The 25,190-nt window shown below is 52.1% G+C and overlaps 1 protein-coding gene across 1 annotated transcript in view; it reads left to right on the plus strand.

Moving 5' to 3' along the window:
* Nucleotides 1–21,007, plus strand: part of RBFA (ribosome binding factor A) — a 37,848-nt gene extending 16,841 nt beyond the window's left edge. The window contains exons 3-11 of the mRNA XM_034641956.1: nucleotides 193–364; nucleotides 1,780–1,958; nucleotides 4,392–4,488; nucleotides 11,135–11,177; nucleotides 12,010–12,192; nucleotides 12,735–12,847; nucleotides 14,604–14,688; nucleotides 19,017–19,090; nucleotides 20,215–21,007. Coding sequence (XP_034497847.1) covers nucleotides 193–364; nucleotides 1,780–1,958; nucleotides 4,392–4,488; nucleotides 11,135–11,177; nucleotides 12,010–12,192; nucleotides 12,735–12,847; nucleotides 14,604–14,688; nucleotides 19,017–19,090; nucleotides 20,215–20,614 — 1,346 coding nt within the window. The 3' untranslated portion in view covers nucleotides 20,615–21,007. The remainder of the gene's footprint in view (nucleotides 1–192; nucleotides 365–1,779; nucleotides 1,959–4,391; nucleotides 4,489–11,134; nucleotides 11,178–12,009; nucleotides 12,193–12,734; nucleotides 12,848–14,603; nucleotides 14,689–19,016; nucleotides 19,091–20,214) is intronic.
* The last annotated feature ends 4,183 nt before the right edge of the window (nucleotides 21,008–25,190 follow it).

Raw genomic sequence — 25,190 nt, forward strand, 5'->3', positions numbered from 1 at the left:
CTTTCTACCAGGATGTTCTGGTTTTGTTAGGAGGAAACTGCCATTTGTCCCCTCCCTTCAGCCCTTGCAGAAACCTTTGTTTGCAGTCGGGGAGGCGTGAGTGCTGCGGTGTCAAGAAGACCCCAGGAAGGGTGTGGGCTTTCTGTGTGTGGTGCCATCCCCACTATTCACTCTGTTCCTTATATATTTCAGGTCATATGTTGGCTAGTGCACCGGATACAGAGAAATTTTCTACAAATTGGATGGGTCAAGAAGTGACGGGGGCCACTCTGGGAATCATCGGCATGGGCAGTATTGGTTACAAGGTTGCTCAGAGGGCCAGAGCATTCGACATGAAGATTCTGTATCGCAACAGGAGACGCAGGTAAACATTCGAAGATGGGCCTGAAATTAACTGAGCGGAACTTGCAGCATCACTGCCTTCAGTATGGCTTGCATGTAGGATCTCCTCACTTTCATAGAACTTCCTGCTCTTTCCCTCCAAAAAATAAGAGTGATGGTCAAGAAAGTGATTGTGATTACCTAGGAGTGTGACTGAGACTTTCTTTATTGAAAACATTCACCAGAAAAGAGATTTTAAATTTTAACTCACAATTGTATTTTTCTAAAGTGAAAGGGAGAAGCTGTCCATACTCACTGAGCAACTTGACTGTCTCTTTAACACTGAAGGACGCATCAGCACTCAGTGAGGGACCCGCTTCCTTGACTGTGCGGGCTTCTCCCTCAGCCCAATGCCCAGGCTTATTGGTTCTGTCTCCAAACAGCCTTCAGACCTGCCTGTTCACTCTCACTTCATCAAGGCCACTGGCTCAGGCCCCGTCCTTTCTCACCTGAAATACATATCCTCCTATGGGGCTGCTCACTTCTGCTGTTGAAACTCTAGCCCTCCTTACAAACCAGCTCGATGATGGCCACTGTTCACACCCTTTCAGTGGCTTCCCACTGCCTGTGGACCGCATTCACAGCTGCTGAGAGACTCGTGGAGGCGTGCTGAGCTGGGAGATTGTGTTTGCAGTCGGTGTTTGCACCATGGGCAGTGAAGAGACTTAGGTGTGGTAACTTTCCTTGTGCTGAACACACATACCCAGAGGCCATGGTTCTTCCAGGACCAAGTGTGTGATGTGGGCAGGGTGTTCATCTCTCCTCGGGGCTGTCCCCTCACCCACATGGGTGTTAGGAGAGAATTTGTGTAGTTTGGAATTCCATATTCGTAGAGCCGTGGCGGCTGCCCAGGATGCTGTGACCTCTGGGATCTTGGGGTCTCTGCTGAATAACCAGAGCAGGAGTTAGGATTGGACCAAAACAAAACACAAAAGTCTGCCTGCATCAGACCCCGGATCCTTGCTTTCTGTGTGATAAGCAGCATTCCCAGGCCCTCTCCTGCTCTGTTTGTGTGTTTTCTGGAAACCCGATGTGTTTGCCCACAAGAGTGATGCTCTGTGGTCAAGGAAGTACATGCTCACGCTCTTACTTGGAGTGGGACCTGCTTCCTTTCAGTAATGTTCCGTTGCCACTGAGCGGGTGTGCACCGTTGGGCTTGTACCAGGTTCTGGGGGTGAGAAACAGCTCTTGGCCTCAAGGAGCCTCCGTCTGTTGAGAAATCCCACAGACCCCCCAGGCCTCCCCTTAGAGAACCCAGGGGTGCCCACGGGGTTCCCATGGGTCCTGGACCCGGCAGTGAAGGCCGCGTCCTTGGCTCCCTTCAGAAACTCCTTCCTGGGGCGATGTGATGAATTTCTGATTAGAGAACATGGTTTTTCTTCCTTGTTCCCTTCATAGGAAATTAGAGGAGGAGGAAGCTGTGGGGGCCACGTATTGTGAGAGTCTGGATGAGCTGCTTCAGCGATCAGACTTCGTGCTGTTGGCCGTGGGCCTGACACCCCAGACCCAGAGGCTGATTGGGAAGAGGGAGCTGAGTCTGATGAAGCCCACGGCCATTCTCATCAACATCGGCAGAGGTACTGTCTTCACCGAGCGTGCGCCCGCAGGGCTGGACAGTCACGTGGGAGGAAACGTCCCGGCGGTAGGGCTCCTCTAATCTGCGTTTCTCCTGATGGTGGTGCGTCCAAAAATGCCATGTAAACTGGCGGGGGTGGGGGGTGGTGGTGCTGAGTTTGAGGGAGTCTGCTTTCTGTTTAGAAATATTCCTGATTTTTGTTTTCACATCATTTTGAAACTCAAATTAGTAACAAGAAGGATGAGCATGGCACAATATAGGACTTTCACATCCCAATTAGGGCATCTACTTGGGGTAGAGGCATTACATTTGGTTTTCCAGGTGTAATTAAGCAAAATTCATGGGCATGAATTTTCTGAGCCTTCACTTTAAAAAGTAGGTAACTTAGTGTTAGTTTGGTTATTCAGCATTTATGTGGTGCTTCGTGTTTTTATCCAAGACAGAGTTGCACGTGTTGTGGGTTTGTCGGTGTGGCATTTATAAGGAATCGAGGGTCAGCGCTGACATCAGACATCCAGGCCACGCACCTTTGTAGGGCTCGGGGCCAGAGGACATGTGGCACCTGGGGCTACCAGCAGCCGCCCGTGTCTCATCTGTAAAAGAAGGAAAATAATGCTTGCCACCTGAGACTTGTAATTTTTTTTTTAAAGATTTTATTTATTTATTCATTTGACAGGGATAGAGACAGCCAGCGAGAGAGGGAACACAAGCAGGGGGAGTGGGAGAGGAAGAAGCAGGCTCCCAGCAGAGGAGCCTGATGTGGGGCTCGATCCCGTAACGCCGGGATCATGCCCTGAGCCGAAGGCAGACGCTTAACCGCTGTGCCACCCAGGCGCCCCGAGACTGTAATTTGTAAGAAATACATATTTGGTTATTCAGCGGTGGTCTTCATCCACAGTTCTAGCTCTCTGCTCCCCAAACCCTCAAAATTTTCTAAGCGTTGAGAGTGACAAAGGTGTCTTTTGTTAAGGATGGTGACTTCTGGAACCCACTCACTCAAGGGCAGGGGCTGCTGCCAGGAGGTCCAACCATGTGATCAGAGGGCTGGAACTTTCAGCCCCACGCCTGACCTCTGGGGGTGGGGAAGGGGCCTGGAGGTTCAATCAGCCAGTGGCCAATGATTTAATCGATGGTGGCCATGCAAAGAAACCTCCATAAAACCCCAAAGGACTGGGTTCAGAAGCTTCTGGATTGGTGAACACCTGGAGATTGGAAAGAGAGGCTGTCAGGAGAGGGCATGGAAGTTCCATGCCCTTTCCCCAGACCTCTCCCTGTGCACCTCCCCATCTGGCTGTTGGTTCTTACCCTCTGTCATATCCTTTAACAAACAGGTGAACGTGAGCGTTTCCCTGAGTTCTGTGAGCCGCTGCAGCCAATTATGGACGAGGTCACTGGAACCCCCAATCTGCAGCCAGTTGGTCAGAAGCACACGTCACAGCCTGGGACTTCTGACTAGTGTCTGAATTCGGGGGACAGGAGGCAGGAGGCAGTCTTATAGGACTGAGCTCGTAACCTCTGGGATCGTATGCTATTTCCAAGGTAGACAGTGTCAGAATTGAGTTGAATTCTCAGATACTTTGCTGGTATCCTGAAAATGGCTTGGTCTTGTAGGAGGGGCCCACCCCCCCATGTTGGAATTGGGTCTGGGAACCCAAAAAGAGTTGGTGACGGAAGAGCAGAAAACTGCACAGTGCTCAGCTAATACGCTTGAGAGTTCTCTAAAAATTCAGGCCTTCTAGGTGAGCAGGAAGGACCAGTGAGTTCATTAGGTGGTTTCAGTAATGTCAGAGGCTCATGAACATACCCAAGATTCTGGAAAAACAGCCTGGGAAAGGGCATGGGACGAGGCTTCTCCAGCAGCAGCTGCCGCACACCAGGGGCACTCTGTGTCCTGACCAGCGGGCCGGCCCCTCAGTCGGTCAGTGGAAAGGAGGCTGGTCATTGGGCTCCTTGCCAGTCTCTGCCTCAAGGAAGGGATTTTCTTCTCAGCTTCTCCTCTTCCGTATTTGAAGAGACAGTTGTGGATTGTGCTTGTGGCTTAGTTTTTAACGTGCGTTTGCAGATTAAACGTGGGGGTTTAACCTGGGGGCTGTGTCCCTAACCTGGGGAGGTGGTGTGTAAAGTGAGACAGGCCCAGGCCTGAGGTTAAACAAAGCGGGGCTCAGATCTGGGTCAATGTTAGGAGCTGTGTGACCTGGGGTCAGGCCTCACATGTGGGATTCAGTGAGATAGCGTGTCTGTGGGGCATAGCGTACTGCCTGTCACATGGCTCACCACATCTAATAATGAATTGGCAGAATGAAGCTTGCATGCTCTTTGTCAAGACGTTTGACAGAATCAAGACATGTTTGGAATAGCAGCTATGGTGACCAAAGCATCCTTCCTGGGTCCTGCCTGCCCGTAGTAACACAGAGGCCTTGTCTCATTGACTCAGGTCTGTTAGTTGACCAGGAGGCACTGGTGGAAGCTCTTCAGACTGGGGTCATCAAAGGGGCAGCACTGGATGTGACGTACCCGGAGCCCCTGCCCAGGTAAGGAAGCTGGACAGAACCACCATCTCTCTCGAGGCACGTACGGCACTCCTCCAGCAGTCACTGCTTTTGGCTTTGCAGCCGCGTTAAGTCACAGACTGGCAGGGTCTTGGCCATGGAGGGGCCTGAGCGGGCCTCTGGTGGCCTGACCAGTTCTGCAGATGGCCAGATGTCTGTTTCAACACCTCTGTGCACAGGGAGCTCTGGGCTCTTGGGCAGAAGCCCCCATGGGTGGACACTGCACAGGACAGTCTTGCTTCTGTCCAACCAAAACAGTCCTTGCCTTACCCAGTAACCCTAGTTTGCCCCCTGGAGCATCAGAGTCCCTGACCATTCTCTTTACAAACCTCGTTTATTGTCCGACAACCGCCATGTGTCTGAGGTTAAGTATCTTCAGGTCCTTTAATCACAGCCTAAGTGGTAGCATTTCCAGACACCTTGTCATTATTGTTGCTTCCGGCACTTTAGTTTTTTTTTTTTTTTTAAAGATTTTATTTATTTATTTGACAGAGATAGAGACAGCCAACGAGAGAGGGAACACAAGCAGGGGGAGTGGGAGAGGAAGAAGCAGGCTCATAGCGGAGGAGCCTGATGTGGGGCTCGATCCCAGAACGCCGGGATCACGCCCTGAGCCGAAAGCAGACGCCCAACCGCTGTGCCACCCAGGCGCCCCCCGGCACTTTAGTTTTTGAGGTCCTTTGAAAATGTGCTCCCAAGACCTGAACACAGCATTCATGTTGTCGTCTGACCACACAAGTTGGTTTAAAAATGTGCTCCCAAGACCTGAACACAGCATTCATGTTGTCGTCTTGACCACACAAGTTGGTTTCGCAGCATGTATTCCTAGCAGGCCTATTGCACCCTTAGTTCATTACGTTTTTAGTCAGCAAAAATTGAAGTTACTCCTTCAGTTGTCTTTTATGTGTAGAATTTTTTTTTTAAAGATTTTATTTATTTATTTGACAGAGATAGAGACAGCGAGCGAGAGAGGGAACACAAGCAGGGGGAGTGGGAGAGGAAGAAGCAGGCTCATAACGGAGGAGCCTGATGTGGGGCTCGATCCCCTAACACCGGGATCACGCCCTGAGCCGAAGGGACGCTTAACCGCTGTGCCACCCAGGCGCCCCTATGTGTAGAATTTTACATTTATTTCTATTTAATGTAATTTGCTTCTGTGTCTAGTTTTAAGAAAGGACATTTTCTTTTTATTTAAAAGATTTTGTCAGGGAGCAAGCGCAAATGCACGTGCACATGAGCAGGGGGAGGGGCAGAGGGAGCAACAGACTCCCCGCGGAGCAGGGAGCCCGATACCGGACTGGATCCCAGGACCCTGGGATCACCTGAGCCGAAGGCAGACCCTTCCCAAGTGAGCCAGCCAGGCGTCCCTGTTTGTTTTTTGAGAGAGAGAGGGAGCATGCATGCATGCATTGGGTGGGGGGGGGGCGGAGGGTGAGGGAGGGAGAGTCTCACGTAGACTCCAAATACTATGGACAGGTGTTGTTACAACTGGCCACGACTCCGTTATATCTGAGTTCTGAGTCGGGACAACCTCATACTGAAACTGGTGTCCAGCGTGTGCTGTTAGATAGTAGGGCCCACCTCCTTCCTAGCAGGAGGACAGAAATGTTTTTCTGAGTAGTTCCTGCCCTTGCTAAGCATATTATAGGCTCTGTCTTCACTTTGATCAGCCCTGGGGGCAAGGACAGTCATAGTGCATTGATATAAATTACAAGTGGCCCCAGAAAACTTCCATAGGTTTGGGCTCAGTAAGATTCCCAGAGGATGGAGGGTTACTGCTGCATGTCTACTTTGGCCTTTGTATTAAAACAGTCAAGAGGCCCTGCCGGGTTCAGGTCACTGCCCTTTCTTAGTGCTGGTTGCTAGGGTTACCATCATTGTTTTGAATCCCCCTGACGCCCTTCAGTAACACATCGTTCTTTTTCTGGGCTGACTCCCATCCTCTGCCTTCTGGGAAGAGAACTCCCCCTAATCTAATTCCAGTTAATAAATCTTTCCCCTCTGAATGCCACTACTCATTAAAGGCACTTCCAGCCTGTCCTACTTGTTTTTGCCCCCCCCCCCCCGCACTGGGGTTAGATGAGCGGTGGTCCTGCTGTAAGGCCACCCACAGCCTCCCCCTTCCCAGCATGAGGGTATCAAAACAGAATGTGCAGTTAGAGACAAACCACGGGGAATGGTTCTCATCAGCTAACCCCCTTTCAGAGACCACCCTTTGCTGAACTTGAAGAACATCACTCTGACACCTCACGTCGGAAGTGCCACTCACCAAGCCAGACGACTGATGATGGAGAATCTGGTGGAAAGCATCCTAGCTTCTCTCAGTGGCCTTCCCATTCCTAATGAAGTGCTACTTAAATGATCTTATGTGGGCTAATCAGTGCGGTGACAGATTAAATGGGGGAAAATCTTATTTTGTGTCTTTACAAGCGTCCATTATACAGAGTGGTTTAATGTTCCTTTGGCCAAAGGGTGCCTAGCTGGCTCAGTCAAAAGACGTCAGGGTCCCGTCTGAGCCCCACCTTGGGACAGGAGATCTCGTAAATTAATAAATTTTTAAAAAGTTTAATATTCTTTTGGCCAAAAAACCTTGAGAGCAGTAATACTGTGCCCTGAGGGCTCGCACAGAGCTTGTCCCCCTCTGGGCAGCTCTGAGGGAAGCTGGCGTCCCGTCCCAACAGCAGGCACGCACCCGCCTTCGGGGTGAACCCCGGGCTCCGTCTGCATCTCCCCGGGGCCCTGCCGCCGTCCCTCGTGCCGTGCGTCACAGTGCCCCCGACACTGACCAGCCAGCGACAGCGCCCGTGCGCCGAGTTCCCGCAGGGACTCCGGCCCGGGCCGTGCGGGCGGGAGGGGCGCGGGGCGGCGAGCCGGGCGGGCCCCCGGGTACGGGGCAGCCTCCTCTGGAGCGCGCGGGAGGCTGCTGTCCGCACCGCCCCTCCCCCCTCTCCCCACCTGCAGCAGGGTGGCGCGGGCGCCGCAGGCGCACTTCCCCGCTTCCCGCACCCGCCCGACCGCCTTCCAGGCCGCTCGCCTCGCGGCGCCGAAACCCACGCACTCCCTGCCGGCCACCGGGCCTGCAGACCCCGCCCCCCGACGTCGCCGCGGGGCGCCGCGGCCTCTAGACCCCGCCCCGCTCTCTTAAGCAGCTCGCGAGCCGCACGGCGCCCTGAAGGAATGTCGCCCCGCCCCTACGTCGCTCCGGACGCGGGTTTCCCCGCCCCAGACCACGTTGCGTCACCGAATTCCGCTTGCTCCGCGTGCTTCCGCTTCGTCCCACAGCCCCGCCCCGCGTCCCCTCCCGTCGCCCCGCTCCGGCGCTCTCGCTGCCGCCATGTGGGCGGTCACTCTCCGACGGTGGGGGCTTCGCGAGGGGCTCCCGGCATTACTTCGCGGTAGGCACGCGGCTCTCCTTCCGGGTGGTGCGCGAGGCCTGCATGGCTCGGCGGTCTCGTGCGGCAAGAACCTACTCAAGAAATTTGCTTCGAAAACCAAGTAAGGCGCGCCTAGTCCGGGTGGGGGCGCTGGGGGTGGGGGTGGTGCCCTTCTGGCAGAGGGCGACGCGCTTCAGGTAGGGGGCGGGGGCGATGTCCGTGGGGCTGGACGCAGGTGCGGGGGATCTGTCCGTGGGGGGGCGGTGCCCACGGGACAAGGGGCGTAGTCCACGGGCGGGGTTTGTGTGGCGCACCTGGTCAGCAGGACCTGGTCAGCAGGACCTGGTCAGCAAGCGCGGCCCTTGCACGCCAGGTTAACGATTATTGGAGAATTGCCAGTAATCCTGCTTGATGAGGGAACGGAAGGCAAGCTGAGGACAAAGCAGAAGCTGACACCCTGCAAACCCCCCGCCCATGGGATGTATGCAACAGTCCTCAGGCACTCCTGGCTGCCCTAAAGGACAAAGAAACAGTCCTTACTACCTACAGCCCACTGACAAGTCCCTGAAACAGGCATGGTGACATTCCTCTAGGAACTCAGCTGCCTCGATGTTAATACTTTGCTAAGGGCAAAAGGCAGTCCTAGCCTGACCCCCTCCCCTCCACCAAGATCCTGTAAGTCTACTTTAACTATAAAAATTCCTTTAGAAACTTCCTTTATCTCGAACCACCCAAGATACGTGTTGGCAATCATCCCCCAAGCATATGACCCACCGATATACATCTGAAGGGTCTCATGACTCAGGTTTTATTAAACGGTAATAAATGACCCTTTCCCAACAGTAGCTAGCCCCTTCAAGGTCCTGGAGACCTTGCTTCCAAAATTCCTTAGAGATTTATGCTATCCCTAGCCCCTCCCAAGTATAAAATAGGCCATTCTTCACAACCCAGGTGCAGGAGCTCTTTCTGCCCATGGGTCCTCTCCCAGTGCTTAAATAAACCACCATTTTGCACCAAAGACGTCTCAAGAATTCTTTCTTGGTTGTCGGCTCCGGACTCCACCCCGCTGAACCTCAGGTATATTCACCTGAACCTCATCACCACTCACCACTGTTTTTTGTTCGGTTTCCCACGCAGCTCTTTTCTCTTTATTTTTATTTATTTATTTACAGTTGAGGTATCACGATTTTAAGTTTACAAAAACCTAACAGTATATGTCAGGAGCGTTTCTGTCGATTCTTGTTGTTAGCAGTTTCTGGAAGTAGATTTGTCAGAGAGGGAAAGATACCTGAGCGTTTCTGTCCACCTGAATGCTTTTTTCTTTGGGCTTCATTTGACGATAGTTTTCTTCCGGTGAGAGGGGTATAATAATACAGTGATGTCTGCACCACACTTTGAACTCTGTAATAGATGTAGGTTTGTTTTAACGGACTAGATTTTGGAAACAGTTTTAGATTTACAGCGAAGTTGGAGAGAGTGCGGAGTTCGCAGATGCCCACATTGCCTGCTCTGGGATGGTTCGGGCGGCACGCTCGTCACGTGAATGAGCCAGTGTGGATACCCCACTGTGGACTAAAGTGGAGTCCTTAATTCCAGTTTCCTTCTTTAACCCAAAGTTCTTTTTCTGCCCCAGGATCCCCTCCAGAGACCACGTTGCACTGAATCGTCTTTTCGGGCTCCCTGTAAATGGTGGTTTCTGTGTCTGTGTCTGATGGCCTTGATGGTTTTGAGGCGCACTGGTTGGACATTCTCTAGGGTGCCCCTCTGCTGGGATTGGTGTGATTTCCTGTTTCCTTGTCGCGATCGTGCTGGCATTATGGGGGCTTGGGAGGAGGGCCACAGAAGGGTGTTTGTCACCCTTGCTGTTGGCCCTGATGACTGACTGCAGTCACGTGCGTCAGGTTTATCTGTTGTCGAGTTACCCACCCCCCATTGTGCCCTGTCTTCTTTAGGGGACTTCACGGTGGGCAGTTCTGCGGGAGAGGCACTAGTCTTTTTTTTTTTTTTTTTTTTTTTTTTTAAATTTATTTGACAGAGAGACAGCCAGCGAGAGAGGGAACACAAGGGGGGGTGGGGAGAGGAAGAAGCAGGCTCCCAGCAGAGGAGCCTGATGGGGCTCGATCCCAGAACGCTGGGATCACGCCCTGAGCCGAAGGCAGACGCTTAACGACTGCGCCACCCAGGTGCCCCAGAGAGAGGCACTAGTCTTGTCCAGCACTTACTGATTTACGTCAGCCTGGACTTCTGGGGGTTCACCTAATACTACTTTATTTTGCTCAGATTGTTTCATCTTTGACCATTGGGAGCTCTTTATTTAGCTCCTATAGTCTTTGGCACACTCATCATTATGGGGTTTTGTGGCGGCTTTTAAGTTTAAAAACTTTTTCTTCTTAAGATTTATGAGAGAGAGAGAGAGAGAGAGAGAGAGATGGAGCATGAGCAGTGGGAGGGGCAGAGGGAGAAGCAGACTCCCTGCTCAGCAGGGAGCCTGATGCGGGGGTCGATCTCAGGACCCCAGGATCATGACCTGAGCCTAAGGCCGACGCTTTACTGACTGAGCCACCCAGGCACCCCTAAAAACGTTTTTTAGCACTTGTTTTCTCAGCCCTGGAGTCAGCCATTTCTTCGAGAAGCTCTGTGATAGCAGGACGCCATCAGAGATGATAATCTGAGAGCTGGGGAGTCTGTCCCTTAGGCCTTTTCAGCTGACAAAGCAGAAAGTACATTTTTGTTAACCCCTGCGTGTACACTCGCCTGTAAACGTCTCTGTATGTGACCACTGCGTGGATACTCAGGGACACTTGAGTCCATACTGATGTCCAGCTCCAGTCCACCACCACATGGCTGGTCCAGATAGCGTCCCTTGCTTATCTGTAATCTCCCAGCAAAGCAGCGAAGACTCGCTCCCCTACCACCCGTTTTCCTTGTCCAGTCCAGCAAACGCATGGCTGCAAACCCTGGTATAGTGCTCGCGTGCAGTTTGGTAGGCGTTCTTTTGAGATTCGTTTGTCTGCCTTCAGGATTGAAAGTAGACCTTAAGTAAACATTAGGAGGTTGAGTTAAAACTGTCTTCTGTCTCCCTTATAATCCATGCTTTGATTAAAATTCTGAATTTCTTGGTCCTCCAGTAACATAATTTCTGTGCCCAAGTTTAGCCCTTTAGGAAGGGTTGTGGTATTGTAATGAGTTGGTGTATGTGATTTTGTTTTCTTTAATTTGCCACCAGTATCGTAGTTCTTATTTTCTCCCCATAGAAAGAAGTTTTGGTATGAAGGTCCTTCCTTGGGCTCTCACTTGGTAAGTACAGAGTAGCCGCAAGGAGCTACTTTAGATTCTGGTGGGTATAAGGTTCCAGCAGTCGGCAGAGCTCCAGCCTGGCAGTGCTTCCATTTCCATTCTTGAGGACACAGGGTCTGCAGGGGTGGGACTAGAGACATTGGGAGTGTGAATTTTTACTTTTTAAAAGATTTTATTCATTTTAGAGGGAGAGAGTGCAAGTGAGCAGGGGGCAGGGGCAGAGTCGGGGAGAGAGAGAGAGAGAGTCCCAGGTAGGCTCCCCGCTAAGCATGGAGCCCAGCTCGGGGCGCAATCTTACCACCCCGAGATCACGACCTGAACCAAAACCAAGAGTCAGACGCTCAGCCGAGTACCCAGGTGCCCCTTGGCTTTAAAAAAAAAATTATTCTGAAGTTTTCTGGAATGTTGTCTGTGTTATCAGATAGTAATATCAAAACGTCCATTTGGTTTTTAGCATCTGTATATGACGCACGTATGTGTGGATGAACTGTGAAAGTTTACGTAGTAAGTGTCTCTTGTTACAAAAAGTACATTCTAAACAACCACTAAATTGTTTAAGAGGGAGGATTTTACACTATGTAGATTATGTTTCAGTAAGATTTTTGGATGGAGAAACATATACTGATGGTACTTTTAATTCTGGGGGCGGGGGGATGCTAGGTAAAATCTAGAAGGACCCAGGTCTGTAAATTGTATCTTGATGAAAGCTGAGATGGCTGAGAGTAACGTTGGTTTTCTTATCAAGGTGTTAAGTCCTTCCCAGCCCCCTTTTTGTAAGTTAGAGAAGTTTAATGTATAGTTGTAATGTCGGCCTTTTTGTCTGTTCTTCCGGATGGAGATTTATAAGCCATCCCAGTTGGAGTCCCTAAAGAAGAGCACCTCAGAGAAGACCAGGAGGGATGACCATGTGCGCCTGAGGGCCCTGAATGGCCTCCTCTACAAAGCGCTGACGGATTTGCTGTGCACCCCTGAAGTGAGCCAAGAGATCTGTGACCTGAATGTGCAGCTCTCCAAGGTAGAATTGGTGGCAGAGTGGGAGGAACGGGTGAGGCTGGCAGCCTAGTGGTTAGGAAGGAGGCCCCGCATCAGTCATGAGGTCTTTGAGTTCAGAAGCCACGTTAAGTGTGACCATCTAAGTAGTAAAGACCGGGTGCATGTGTGTGTGGTGTGCGAGCACCGACGGCGTTGTCAGGTGCCCAGTACGTGTGTGGGGTGGTTGCGTCTGCACCTGTCTTCCTACGATCTGTGTTGCCCTAGAGTGAGTTTAGCCAGAGGGACGTACGGAGGATAAGAAGGGGCAGGTGAGGCATTTCTGATGCGTGCTGTGGGATCAGGGTCAGGGACGCTGAGGTTTTGGATTCGGGGCCCAGCCTCCTCCCTTGTGAGTGAGTGGCAGGAGACGGTGGCTGCGGCGGTACCCGCTGCAGCATCCGCCTGTGCGTGGTGGGTGCCTAAAGCTGAGGGCTGCTGACGCGTTCGTTTTTGTCTCCTGAGTGTTGTGTGTGGGAAACCCACAGGAGCTGAGAGTGATTCGCGGCTGGGGTGGGTGGGACTCAGGTCTCTCTGACTCCAGACTTCTCCACCTGCCGCGTGTACTGGAAGACCACGGTCTCTGCTGAACAGAACGCGCACACAGAGGCCGTCCTGCGGAGGAGTGCTGCACACATGAGGTGATGGCGCCTTGCTCTCTCAGCCTGTTTGCTTCTGCTTGGTCTCGGGAAAATGCGCAGTTGCGTGTGAGCTGAAGCAGACGCTCGTTTACTGGCAATAACGAGTGAGCTAGCTGTGCTTTTCAGATGCGGGTATCTGACCGACATCTTCTCTAAAATGAGCAAAGTGAACCTGTCATTTCAGGGGAAACAACTGACTGTACTTGTTGCCAGTGATAAAATTCAAGCCTTTTTTTTTTTTTTTTTAAGAGTTATTTATTTGAGAGAGGGGTTGGGGGGGGCAAGGGGAGAGAGAATCTCCAGCAGACTCCCCACCCAGCACGGAGCCTGACAAGGGGCTCGATCTCCCAACTCTGAGATCACGACCTGAGCCAAAACCGAGAGTTGGATGCTTCACCTACTGAGCCACCCAAGCAGCCCAGAATTCAAGCTTTCAAATGAGAATTGACTTTAGAAAACTTGTATCTACCACCGTGAGTCTGATGGCGTTTGAATACTTGAAGACCCTGGCTGAGACTGGTGGTAACGCTGACAAGTGTAGTGTTGTGCGGTACTGTGCCAGCACGTGAAATCCTGGGTCACTCGAGGAATCCATAGTCTCCAAGCGAGTCCAGGAGGCCACAAAATCGGGCATAGGGAAAGCCCGATTCAGAGTGCAGGAAGACCACTGGATTTTCATATAAACCAAGCGATGCTGGCCTGTTCCAGGTTCCACGGTGCAGCCAACCCTTAATAAGCCATCACTGGTTGACTTTCTGTGGGGTAGCAGAGAAGATCTTTCTTTTCTCAAGTGCTGTTCATGTACTCCTTTTCCAGTTAGGGATCTGTATGAGGCCAGATTTTCCTGTTTCAGCCAAAATAACAGAACAGCTTGAATGCAGGTGGAGAGATGAGAATCCAGCTAACCTAGGCAGTGAAGAAATTTGTAACTATGTAAACAATGCCATGCCTCTCTATCATTTTTTTTTTTAAAAGTATATTTTTCGGGTTGCCTGGGTGGCTCAGTTGGTGAAGAGGCTGCCTTCAGCTCAGGTCATGATCCCGGGATCCTGGGATTGAGCCCCTCATCGGGCTCCCTGCTCAGCGGGGAGTCTGCTTCTCCCTCCCTCTGCCTCTCCCCCTGCTTGTGCTCTCTCTCTTTCTCCCTCTCTGACAAATAATCTTTTTTTAAAGAAGCTATTTTTCATTAAAAATATCCACGTGAACACTTAGTGAGTTTGTTATTCGAAATGAATTAATGAATATTTTTCAAATTCTGAGTTTTAATTTATAGTTTGATAGATATGGATAGGTATAACCCACGTTAATGGAAGCGCCTTGGTGTCCTCAGTGGTTTTTAATGGTATAAACGTCTGCATGCACGAATGGCGACGCAGACGCTGATGTGCGTCTGACTCCGTGCTTGAGGACTTGGTGCGCTTCTGTGGCCTTGTTGCCAGGGAATGTCCACTGGCTGTTCGTGCCCAGGCCACGCAGCCCACCACCACCGCGATGCCCAGGAGGCATCCAGGCTAAGCTCCGGTTATTCGTAAGGATCTCAAGGGTCGCATTTGGGCAATTAGAAACAGTTGCGATGATGTGTTTGGTATCCCTTGTGTGATGTGGCAGTTGGCTAAGGAAGACTGTCCTGTGCTGACACGTTCATGTTTGAATAATGTGATAGCAGATCTCGTTTTACTCTCTGTGAGATGATTGCATGTTTTCCTTTCTGCTCAATGTCAGCTACAACTGCACTGTGTGCACTGTCTCTCTCCAGGCATCTTTTGATGTCCCAGCAGACTCTGAGGAATGTGCCACCAATTGTGTTCATTCAGGACAAAGGAAATGCAGCTCTGGCTGAGGTACGGCTCTACTTCCCGTAATCTTCCCGTACGAGTAATATTTTGTATTTAATCTTCAGATATTTGAATGGTAATGTGTATAGTTAAAAGAGGTAATCAATCCCCAAGAGTGTAAATGGAAGGTGAGCCTCCCGGGCACCTGTCCCAGCCAGATTCCCCAGAGGTAACCGATTTTTCTGGCTTTTAATGTTTACCACTCAATCTCTAACTAGGAGGGGCACCTGGGTGGCTCAGTTGGTTAAGTGACTGCCTTTGGCTCAGGTCATGATCCCGGAGTCTTGGGATCGAGTCCCGCATCAGGTTCCGTGTTCAGTGGGGAGTCTGCTTGTCCCTCTGACCCTCACGCCTCTTGTGCTCTTTCTCACTCTCTCTCTCAAATCAATAAATAAAATCTTTAAAAAAAAATAATAAATCTCTAGGAAACCAAATTTCGGTTTCTTGACTTGCAAACTGCCTTCCTCTCTGGATTCAACCTAAGTTACTTTATACTGAAGGTTACGTTCTGTTAATTGTAAGTTAGTTATAAAGGTTACAACCTGTAAGTTTATATAGGTTTTCTTTCTGTGTGGTAATTACCTGGTAGTTATTAAGGTGTGATATACTTTTAAAAACTTTACAAAAAAATCCAGTCAGTAGCATTTATGATATTATAGTTAGGTAGCTGTTACTCACCACGGGACTAGATGACACCTATTTATTTTTATTTTTTTATTTAGTTTAAAAATTTATTTGAGAGAAAGGGTGGGTGCACGTGAGTGGAGGGAGGTGGGGCAGAGGCAGAGGGGGAGAGAGAATCTCAAGCAGACTCCCCACTGAGCACAGAGCCCGACGCGGGGCTCAGTCCCATGACCCCAAGATCGTGACTTGAGCCGAAACCAAGAGTCAGATGCTCAGGCGCCCCAGGACTAGGTAGTATTTGGATCCACAGAGAAGAACAAATCTAATCGGATGTTTTCATTTTTTGTTATTTGTTACATAAGCAATACTGAAAACATTGTACAAAGAATAACCTTGATAGATGTGTGATTTTCCTCACTAGAGTAAGGTGACCAGTGCCAGCTTTAGAGAATCAAGTAGAATTTAGGTTGTGGGGTGTGCTGGGAAGATGCGCGCAAGGGACTCACCCATGCACGATTGGTGGAGCTGGCAGAAGGAGATACTACTCAGCTAAAGGAAGAGTCCTTTCCCTCGTGGCTGATCCCTCTCTGGGGAGGTAGGTGCTTGGCTCTGTGGACTCCTTTCTAGAAAAAGTCGTTGGAAGGAGGGAGGTGCAGGTAGTGCTTAATGCATCCTGGACCATTCTGTCTCCGAAGAGTGTGCTGTGGGCTGTTTGCCGTGGAGATCCCACCTGGGTCTGCCCAGCATCTGTCCTCCTGTGTCCTTCCCCTGCTGGGGGCAGAGGGAAGGTTGGGCTTCTACTCGTCTCGCTGTCCTCACGTGTCTGTGTTCCTGTAGTCAGAAGCAAGCAGAGGCTAGACCAGAGGGGGTCTCTGATTGGGGCAGGTGATTCATTGAGGGCACAGTCATGATTTGCTTGCTCTTGCATAAGTCAGGGCAGTGTTTTTTTGAAATAGGAGTTAAAGTCAGCCAGTAAAAGCAATTTGGATAGAGATACGCAATTGAAATTGCGGGTTGTGGTTGAAACGGAGTCTTGTACCTGTCAGCCGATTTCTATGTCTTATGTTAGTTGCACACATTGAAAAGTCGCAGGTAGTCAGAAATGCCAGGGGCTGGCCGTAGTCGCAGCAGCTTACTCTGTGTTCTCAGGGTAATGTCCACTGGTCTGAACATTTGAAAAAAGAGCAGTAATGAGCTCTGCCCCACATAGTGTTTAGCGGAGGTGCTCAGCGTCATGGGTGGTCAGGAAGGCGACCGGAGAAACCACCCAGATGCCAGAGCTCGCCCTTCCCCCAAGAGGTTTCCACTAGTGACCATACCGAGTGCGGGACCCCTCTGCGCTGTGGGCCGAGCAGCTCGCAGCAGAAGCTGAGGGTGCATACATCCTGCCGCCTGAACCGACTGTGTGCGCACGAGAGATGCGCCCGGAGTGCTGGCGGGAGGGATCCCTCAGTCAGACTCCCCAGTACAGACTCGCAGACTCCCGGGTACAGGTGGTGGGTGGACATGGTCCCCTTACCTTGCAGCTGATGCGGAGCCAGAGAAAAGGCCGTGTTCCTTGTGGTCCTGTTTATAGAATGTTCCAACAAGTGTGACTAATCTTTGGTGATGGAGGCCAAACTGATGGCTGTCTTTGGGGAAGGGAGTAAGCGGGAGGGATGTGAAGAGGCTTCTGGGGTTCATTTTTGCAACGTCGGGGATGGCCGTGGGTGCAGTCCATTTGAGAAACGTCATCGAGCTGTACATGTCACGATTTGTGTACTTCTCCCATGTGTTACGTTTCAGAGAGTTTTGTGTTACGTTTCAGTCAGAGGGTTTGTTTTTTTTTTAAGATTTTAATTTAATTTAATTTATTTATTTGACAAAGAGAGAGATAGCCAGCGAGAGAAGGAACACAAGTAGGGGGAGTGGGAGAGGAGGAAGCAGGGTCCCAGCAGGGAGCCCGATGCGGGCTCAATCCCAGGACACTGGGATCACGCCCTGAGCCAAAGGCAGACTCTTAACGACTGAGCCACCCAGGCGCCTGCAGAGAGTTTTTTAAATGTTGATTTTATCATGATTATAAAGGAAAAAATGTTAATTTTTAAAGAAAATGCTTAAATTACGGTACCGGTATTGTGATTTATCACACATTTGCTTGTCTTCCTGCTGACCGTCCAGCGTCTGAGAAGCAGGCGTCAGGCAGAGCACGCCTAACCATGCGGACTGCTTACTCTGGTGTAGTTGGGCCGGAGTCTTTCCTGGAAAGGGGGTCCGGGCAGACTGATTTCTCTCTCAGAGGTCAGGGTGGAGCCGCTGCTGTCCCTGAAGCCCGTGTGGACGTGTCAGGATTTGGTTGCATTTGCATTGAGTGCTTGGTTAAGGCTTCAAAGAGAAGCTTTAGTGAAGCTTGATTTCTAGGCAGTGCACCGGATGGAGGAGGACGTGCCTTTGTGCCCCCGCCCCCCAGTCCTCACCCTCCCCACCACCCGCCTGTAAATTAGTTCTGCCTGGTTAGATTTCTGGAATTGCACATACATAGGAGCAGACACCTGGCTTTGTTTGCTCAGCGCTGTTTTTGAGATTCATGTTGTTTCATGTGTAAGTGGTTCCTTGTTGCTAAGTGACATTTGTCTCTCTCCTGGGTTTTGGCCTCTGTGAGTAGAGCTGTCTGTGGTGAACCGCTGTTACACATCTTTGCGTGTTTTAGGTCGGTATGTAGGAGTGGCAGCTATGTCTGATTTTCAGGGAGCTGCAGGTTAGGTGGAACTGTCCGGGCCCCCGTGAGCTCCCGCGTGACGTTAGGGGTCTTGCTGCACTTGCGGTGGCCCTTCTGGTGGTCACATGCGTTTGCTGGATGACCGATGCTCGCGTCTTCCCACGCACCTCATGGCCACTCTTTGTTTCGTGAGGTCTGTCCAAGCTGCACAGGATGGTCGTGTGTCCAGGTGTGAGCGAGCGTGTTCTCTGAGCTACCCTGGGAGACGTCCAGTCAGTGCTCGTTTTGTGGCATCGTCAGTCCTGTTTCTGTTTTCTGTGGACTGATGTTCCTCCTGGTTCTGCTGCTTTTTACATTTGTGGGTTTTATTGGCGTGCTGCTGGTTTGTGATGGTGCTTTGTGTTGCTGTGGGGAACGACAGGTGCTGGTCCTGGACGTGGGCTCACCTGGGCTTGCCTGAAGCAGGGTAGGGTCTCAGGCACACATCCTGGGCATGTAGGTAGGCAGGTAAAGGTGTGAGCTGCCCTCAGTGTCCAGGGAGCAGGGCTCAGTGTGGTGCCGCCACGGAGGGAGAGCGTTTGTTTCCAGATTAGGCCCCTCGGTCACCGTGGAGCTGGATTCGCACGCCACACCCCAGATTGTGACTTGATCGCTACGCCGGGAGGCTTTCTTTCCCCAAACACAAATTCTGTGGCAAAATTGAAGTATTTTACACTTTGTTAGGAATTACTTATTTGGACTCAATATTTGCTTGGTTTTTTCATAAGTTTGATGTTTACAAGTTTAAAGTGTATTTTTAAAAAAGCATCAGTTGGTTATCAGAGGACGCATTAGCAGCAGGTGTTTGAAAGCGTCACCACTGTGAGGTGTCAGCAGAGGGCTGTGACGGGCACTCGGAAGACCTGTGTCCGAGCCAGCATGGCGAGGCTTCACACGGGCTCACTTGAGCCGGGCTCTGATGCTGGTGCTGGAGGTGTGGCTTACTGAGTTACCCTCCGTCTGTCCTTCTCAGGTTGACCGGTTACTGGCCAGTGCCGATTTTGGACCCCCGGATGAGAAAGAGGACTGTGTGCGAGATGACGTCAGGTATGTGGGGATGTGATTTTGCTACTTTGGGCAGACATCCAGGTGTGGAATTGCTGGTTGCCATGGCTGCTGCACAGTCCTGCACCCTCAGCCAGGGGTGCCGGTCAGGCCTGGCATTGTGCCCTCTGGCCTGTGGCCATTCCCAGTGGCAGCCTGCAGCAGTTCCTAGCACTTCAGCAAGGTGGCTGGGAGGGCCTCCATGGTCCCTGCCCAGACGTTGCTATAGCGACTTACCAAGGGAGGACAGGTGTCCCTTCCTCATCCTCTTTATCCACTCAGCACAATTTTCTGTATCCCTGTTCTAGCATCTAGGGTACTTACGTGAGCAGAACACACAGTGGGGTCTTTGGAGCTCGCATTTTGCTGGGTGAGGCCAACAGGGAGCCACAGATGATTGTAGGTCAGGAAGGTGTGGTTGGAGGAGCAGGAGGCGGGTGGGTGGGGCAGTGTTGCAGTTTTCCATCAGTGTTCTCATCATGGTCTGACAAGGAGACGTGAGGACTCGAGGGGTGTATGTGGAGGCCCCATCACAGGCGAGGGAAGAGCTACAGCAGGTGCTCAGCGTCTGTTCTGTAGACCGGGTGCCTCAGCATCCGAGGTCCTGTTGGGACCTTGGGCAGGGCCTACGATCACCAGCCTGAGGACCACGGAGCTAGGGCAAAGGCCCCGAGCCACAGGGAGCCCAGCCCTTGGGTGTGAGACCTTCCAGAGCTGAGCAGGAAAGGACTTAGAGGCATGACTTGGCCGAATTTGGGTTTTGAAAGGGTTGCACCAGTTCTGCTGTTTTCCTTCGGTTTCTCAAGTGACCTGAGTGATAGATCTAAAAGGCCCCAGCTGTAATTCTGTGAAACTGGCCTAGCACACTAGCCGTGTTTAATTGGGGAAAAAAAGATGGAAAACGCATCTCGTGGAAGGGCTGTGTGGGGACTGGGCTGGCCTGCACCACATACAGACTCCAGGAGCGCCAGCAGAGTGGTTCTGGGCTGGGGAGCCCTGTGCCGTTCTCCCCAGTTTCCCTCGGCAGTCCAAAGGCGAGTAGAAGGGGAAATGGCAGCGCTGGCCCAGGGCCCCACGCCCTCCTGCTGCCCCACTTGTGTTTCACCGGATGCCTCTTCTCCCTCCAGGGGCCCCGGGGCTCTGGACGCTCCTGCGCTGCAAGGCACCCCGGCCTCTGCCCCGTGCTCAAGTCTGTGTGGGATCGATCACGAGGTGCTCAACAAACAGATCATGGAGTACAAGAGGAGGAAAGGGCAAGGGCGTAGGACTGTGAGTCCTGAGGAGTCGCTGTTGATGGCTCATCTGGCAACGCAAACGAGAGAGGGAAAGGTGGCAGCGGCGCCCTGTGTGGATGGTGACCTCTCCCCCAGGAACCACCCGTTGGGGGCGGCGAGCAACAACCCCAGCTCTGACCTGGGTGGCGCCCAGGTTGTGGACAGTAGCCCAGAGCAGCAGAGCAGGAGGCGGCAAGGGGCGGAGGCAGGAAGGGTGGAGGTAACCGAGGGGCAGGGAGGGGGTGCGTCTTGAGGCTTCAGCTCTGCTGGCAGAACCGCGGGCTCCATGTGTGTGGTGCAGCCCGACGACACAGGTGGACTTGGAACTTGGGTTGAGAAGGAAGGTGGCCGTCGTAAGCGTGTGAAAGTCCTTTAGCGTGATGGCAGCAGTCGGTCCTCCTTACTCTGGGCACTTGCACACCCTTCTCGGACGTGCACAGCCGCGTGCTGTACAGGCTCCCCTTTAGGAAGGCAGGGCATCGTTGCCTTGTTTGCGCGTGTTTCAGCTCACGTCCTGAACACCATCCTCAGGGTCTACTTCAGAATGGCCCCAAGTCCAGGTTTCCCCAGGGCAGGGCAGCTGTGGGGAGCCTTGCCAGACGAGCGCTGTTGGAAGGAAGTAAAATAAATCCTTATTTAAGTCTGACCTAGAGAAACATGCTTATGGGTGTGGGGCACCTCTCTTTCCCAAGTATCATCAGTGTCAAGATGCTGAAAACGGTACCCACAGGGTTTACGTGATCAGACATGCGTTAGTGAGCCGGAGCAAGGAAGCTGTGGCTTGGCTCTTTGGGGAGCATGACTTGCACTTTTGTAAACAGCCTCAGGAAGGACCGTGCGGGCACGCCCCCTGCGAGCCTTCTGTGCAGGCAGGTGGCACCAGGAAGTGCTGCCTTTGCCACAGGGTGGCCCCGTCAAAGGGACGCATCACAGGTCACAGGCGGGACCACCGCAGCACTTCCGGGTGTGTTGGTGTCTGGGTGGTGTCTGCGTGATCCCACCTGTCCCGGAAGGCGCAGGTCTGGAGGCAGAGAAGGTGTGGCTCCTTCTGTAGGAGGAGCAGTAGGCTCCCGGCTGTGGGCGTGCTGGCCCTGGGGGATGTGCGGCAGAGAACCAGGTAGAGGAGGCGGTTGGAGTGTGGACTCTGGGTTGGTGGGTTTGCATATAAAAGGTGAGCTTACCGGGTAATTGTTTACTGTCTTTCGGAGTTAGCCCTGCGAGGGGCAGTCTCTCCTAGGCCAACATGTCCCCCAAGATGTTAAAGCATCATAAACACGAACATAAGAAACACGACTAACACAGGACCCTACAGCGCCAAGCTGCCTGCTTACTGATGGCCACGTCTGGGTCCACGCTGCAGGACGTGTACAGACCCCAAATGCAGAGCAGCGGGCGCAGGGGCAAGGCTCCTGCACTGTGAGGTCATGAATTATGCACCGCAGATTTGGTGTGCCCGTCGCTGCCTCGCAGAACTGGGGACTTGGGGAGGCCGGTACAGAAGTGTGGCTTGTTCTCTTTCTCTTCCCGCTTGTGCTTAGGGCTCAGTTCTGTTGAAAGTCAACAAATGGCCGGAACAAGGTGTGTTTTCAGACCCAGGAAGCTGTGTTCCAGGCTCTTAACACTTGTCTGAGGTGCTCCAGTAAGTACCAGTAGAAGCGCGGCGAGGGGGCCAGGACTGGAGTGGAGACGGAAGGACAGAGCTTCCAGGTCAGGAGGAGCCTGTGGCGTGGCTGATCCCGCCGGCGTCCTCCACAGACAGCATCCTCCACGGTCAGGTCCTAATGCTGCGGCACCAGCAGTTGTGTTCTCGAGGGACAGGAGCGCGACCACGTGATCACCTCTGCATTTCCTGCCACGTGCCCTAGGTGGTGTGGACCGGGCTTACAGGGGTAAAAAGGGACATGAACAGCATCCGTGTTAGCAGCTGGCGTGCAGCACTCTGCACATTTTTTTTTTTTTTAAAGATTTTATTTATTTGACAGAGATAGAGACAGCTAGCGAGGAGAGGGAACACAAGCAGGGGGAGTGGGAGAGGAAGAAGCAGGCTCATAGCAGAGGAGCCTGATGTGGCTCGAACCCATAACGCCGGGATCACGCCCTGAGCCGAAGGCAGACGCTCAACCGCTGTGCCACCCAGGCGCCCCTGCACATTTTTTTTTTAAGATTTTATTTGAGAGATGGAGAGAGAGAGTGAGCAACAGCACAAAAGCAGGGGGAGGGAGAAGCAAGCTCCCCGCTGAGCAGGGAGCTCCATGTGGGTCTCAATCCCAGGACCCCGGAATCACGACCTGAGCCAAAGGCAGACGCTTCACCGACTGAGCCACCCAGGCACCCCTCATCTCTGATTTTGTTAAAAGGACTTGGAATTTCAGTTACTTGATCTGCATTCACAGAGTTTCGGGTTGGTGTGCGTGGAGGTTTGGGGAGTGGGCATGGCAGCTCTGCGCCCTCCCCACCCCTTCCTCTGGCTGGTCCCAGGTTATTTCCTCTTAAGAATAAGCTGGCAATCTACACAGGAGCTTCGGGGCACGGTCCCACCCTTCCACCTACTGAGGGCTGACTGGAAATCCTAGAAAGAACTGAGTAGTCAGAGAGCAGAACTGACAATAAACATTAAGCATCTGAAACACCTAATAGGGAAGAAAACTTGACAGGCTTCCATGGGAGGATTGCCATGGAAGACAGCTTTGTTTCAGTCTTTGAAAACTCCATGTTTTCCCTCAAGTCTCCATCTGACATTTTGGCCTTCTGGGTCCTACCAGTAAAGTTCAGAATATCTCCTGCTTTTTTACGGCATCTTCTCCGTTCAAGAGTTTGTGATACACGCAGTTTTTTAAAAAATAAAAATTATTCGTCGTAAAATGTATTCAGAACACCACGTCTATGATGCCGCTAAGCTCTAGAGTAAAACGAAGGGTCTCATTGCTCCATATAATGCCACAGGGTTGAGAAAAGCCTGTGCCATCCCAGGACTGACTTCTGTTCTGCGCCAGCCTGTTGAGGTGTGGAGATCTGTTTCTGAGACCCGGTGTCCCAGGGTCTGCTCGTTGCTTAATTGAGGGTTATTGGAATTATATGAAGTGTAGCACTGGGAACAATACGTCATAGGACAACATAGAACTCGGAGTTGTCTTTCAGTAGATTGAGATAAAGAACCAAACCAACCAAATGAAGTTTGACAGGGATCCGTGTAAATTCCTGTGATTGGGGTTTAAAATATTACTTCCAGAACTGCAGCATTGCAGCTCCAGTGAGAAGTCTGGTGGTTGCAGCGTGTGTCCTAAGCAGAGCCTAGGGCAGGTGCGGCTGCCGAGGGCGGGAGGTGGTGGAGTGGTGCAGGTGGGGTGGCTGGCCCGACCTGCACTCAGGTACCCACAGCTGGTGCCTGACGTTCTGTTTGTGGAACTGTGTTTAAAGAGGCCTTTGGTTGTAGGAAAGGTTGCCCTGGGAAGGGTTCGTGGGGGAGGCGGAGTCAGGGCCCTGAAGTGGTATGGTTACTCCACAGTAGCAGGGAGCCATGGCTGGGACTGGCCTCAGACGCCAAATACAGGGCAGATTCAAAGTGCTGTCAACCCTGAACTCCCAGCCTGCCCCCCCGCCACGTCAGAGTCAGCTTTGCGTCCGTGGGTTTGCCTTGGGATGTTCCTTCTGTTCGAGTCAAAGGTTCCTTGCTAATCATTCCCCTTTCACGCTTACCCCCTTCCCCTTTCAGATGGGAGCCCCAGTCCCCCAGTCCCCCATCTGCACCAGCCCCCCAGCCAGCCTCTCTCGGGACTCTGATGGGGTCACCAGTGCCACAGCCTTACTTGGTCACCTCACTGCACGTAATCCTGTTCCTATGACTTCATCTTGGTACATTCTCTTCCCCTCCTTTCTGCCTCACCTGGGGGCCACCCCCTTTGGGGAGCTTTCTGTGAACCCCCAAGTCTTGGTAGCAGCCCCCTACATTCCCACAGCTGAGACCTCACCGCACGGACTGTTGAGTCAGCCTCTTGCCTGCCTCTTGAGTAAGGTTTCCCAAGCCAGAGTGTAGCACATGTTGACTGACTGACTAATGGACTGTTGGGATCTGCTCCGAGGCCGGGGCAAGTGTTGTTCTGCCTCAGAGGAAAACATAAGCAGCAAACGAAGGCACGGCCTGCGGCCCCTTTTCACCCTGGGCCTGAGAAAAGCTGCGGTAAAGCAGAACCTAGGGCCAGAAAGAAGACTGCAAAAGAGCCACTGTCCTTGGGATTGTAGCAGAAAATCAGGGTTTCGAGATAAGCAGAAGGCAAGGTGCGGGTTTCGTGTATTCAGGGAGAACACAGGCGTGCTGGACCTTCCAGATCCGACCATGGAGGTGAGGCCCTCATGCTGCGGAGAAGCGCTTTCCAGCCATCTGGCTCCTGAGCTGCGGCTCTGGGGTGAGCACTCGGATCTCCTGCCAGTGACCTCTGTTCCCCACGACCTGTCTCCCGAAACTTAGAAGCAGCAGCCTCCATGCAGCTTCTTTCCCTGGAAAAGCCCGAGTTCGCTACCCTGGCACCTGCTGGGGTGACCACGTGGCAGCAGAAGTACGGCTCGCAGCCTCCAGTGTCTCACTCTGCTCCTGTCTGTGGTGCACATGGTGCCGGCAGTGGTCGGAAACCTACTTGCTCTCTCAGCTCGGAGCGGTCTGCCGGAAGGGGGACGTGGATCATCTCACACCAGATAAGCCGAGGAGACACACAGTCGTTACACCGATGCCCCTGAGATCAAACCCAAAGTATCTGCTACATAGGAGAGCAGTCTAGTTTCCATCTATTTTTTTAAAAAAGATTTTATTTATTTACTTGAGAGAGAAAGAGAGA

This window comes from Ailuropoda melanoleuca, chromosome 14, assembly GCF_002007445.2.
Source record: "Ailuropoda melanoleuca isolate Jingjing chromosome 14, ASM200744v2, whole genome shotgun sequence".
NCBI lineage: Eukaryota > Metazoa > Chordata > Mammalia > Carnivora > Ursidae > Ailuropoda > Ailuropoda melanoleuca.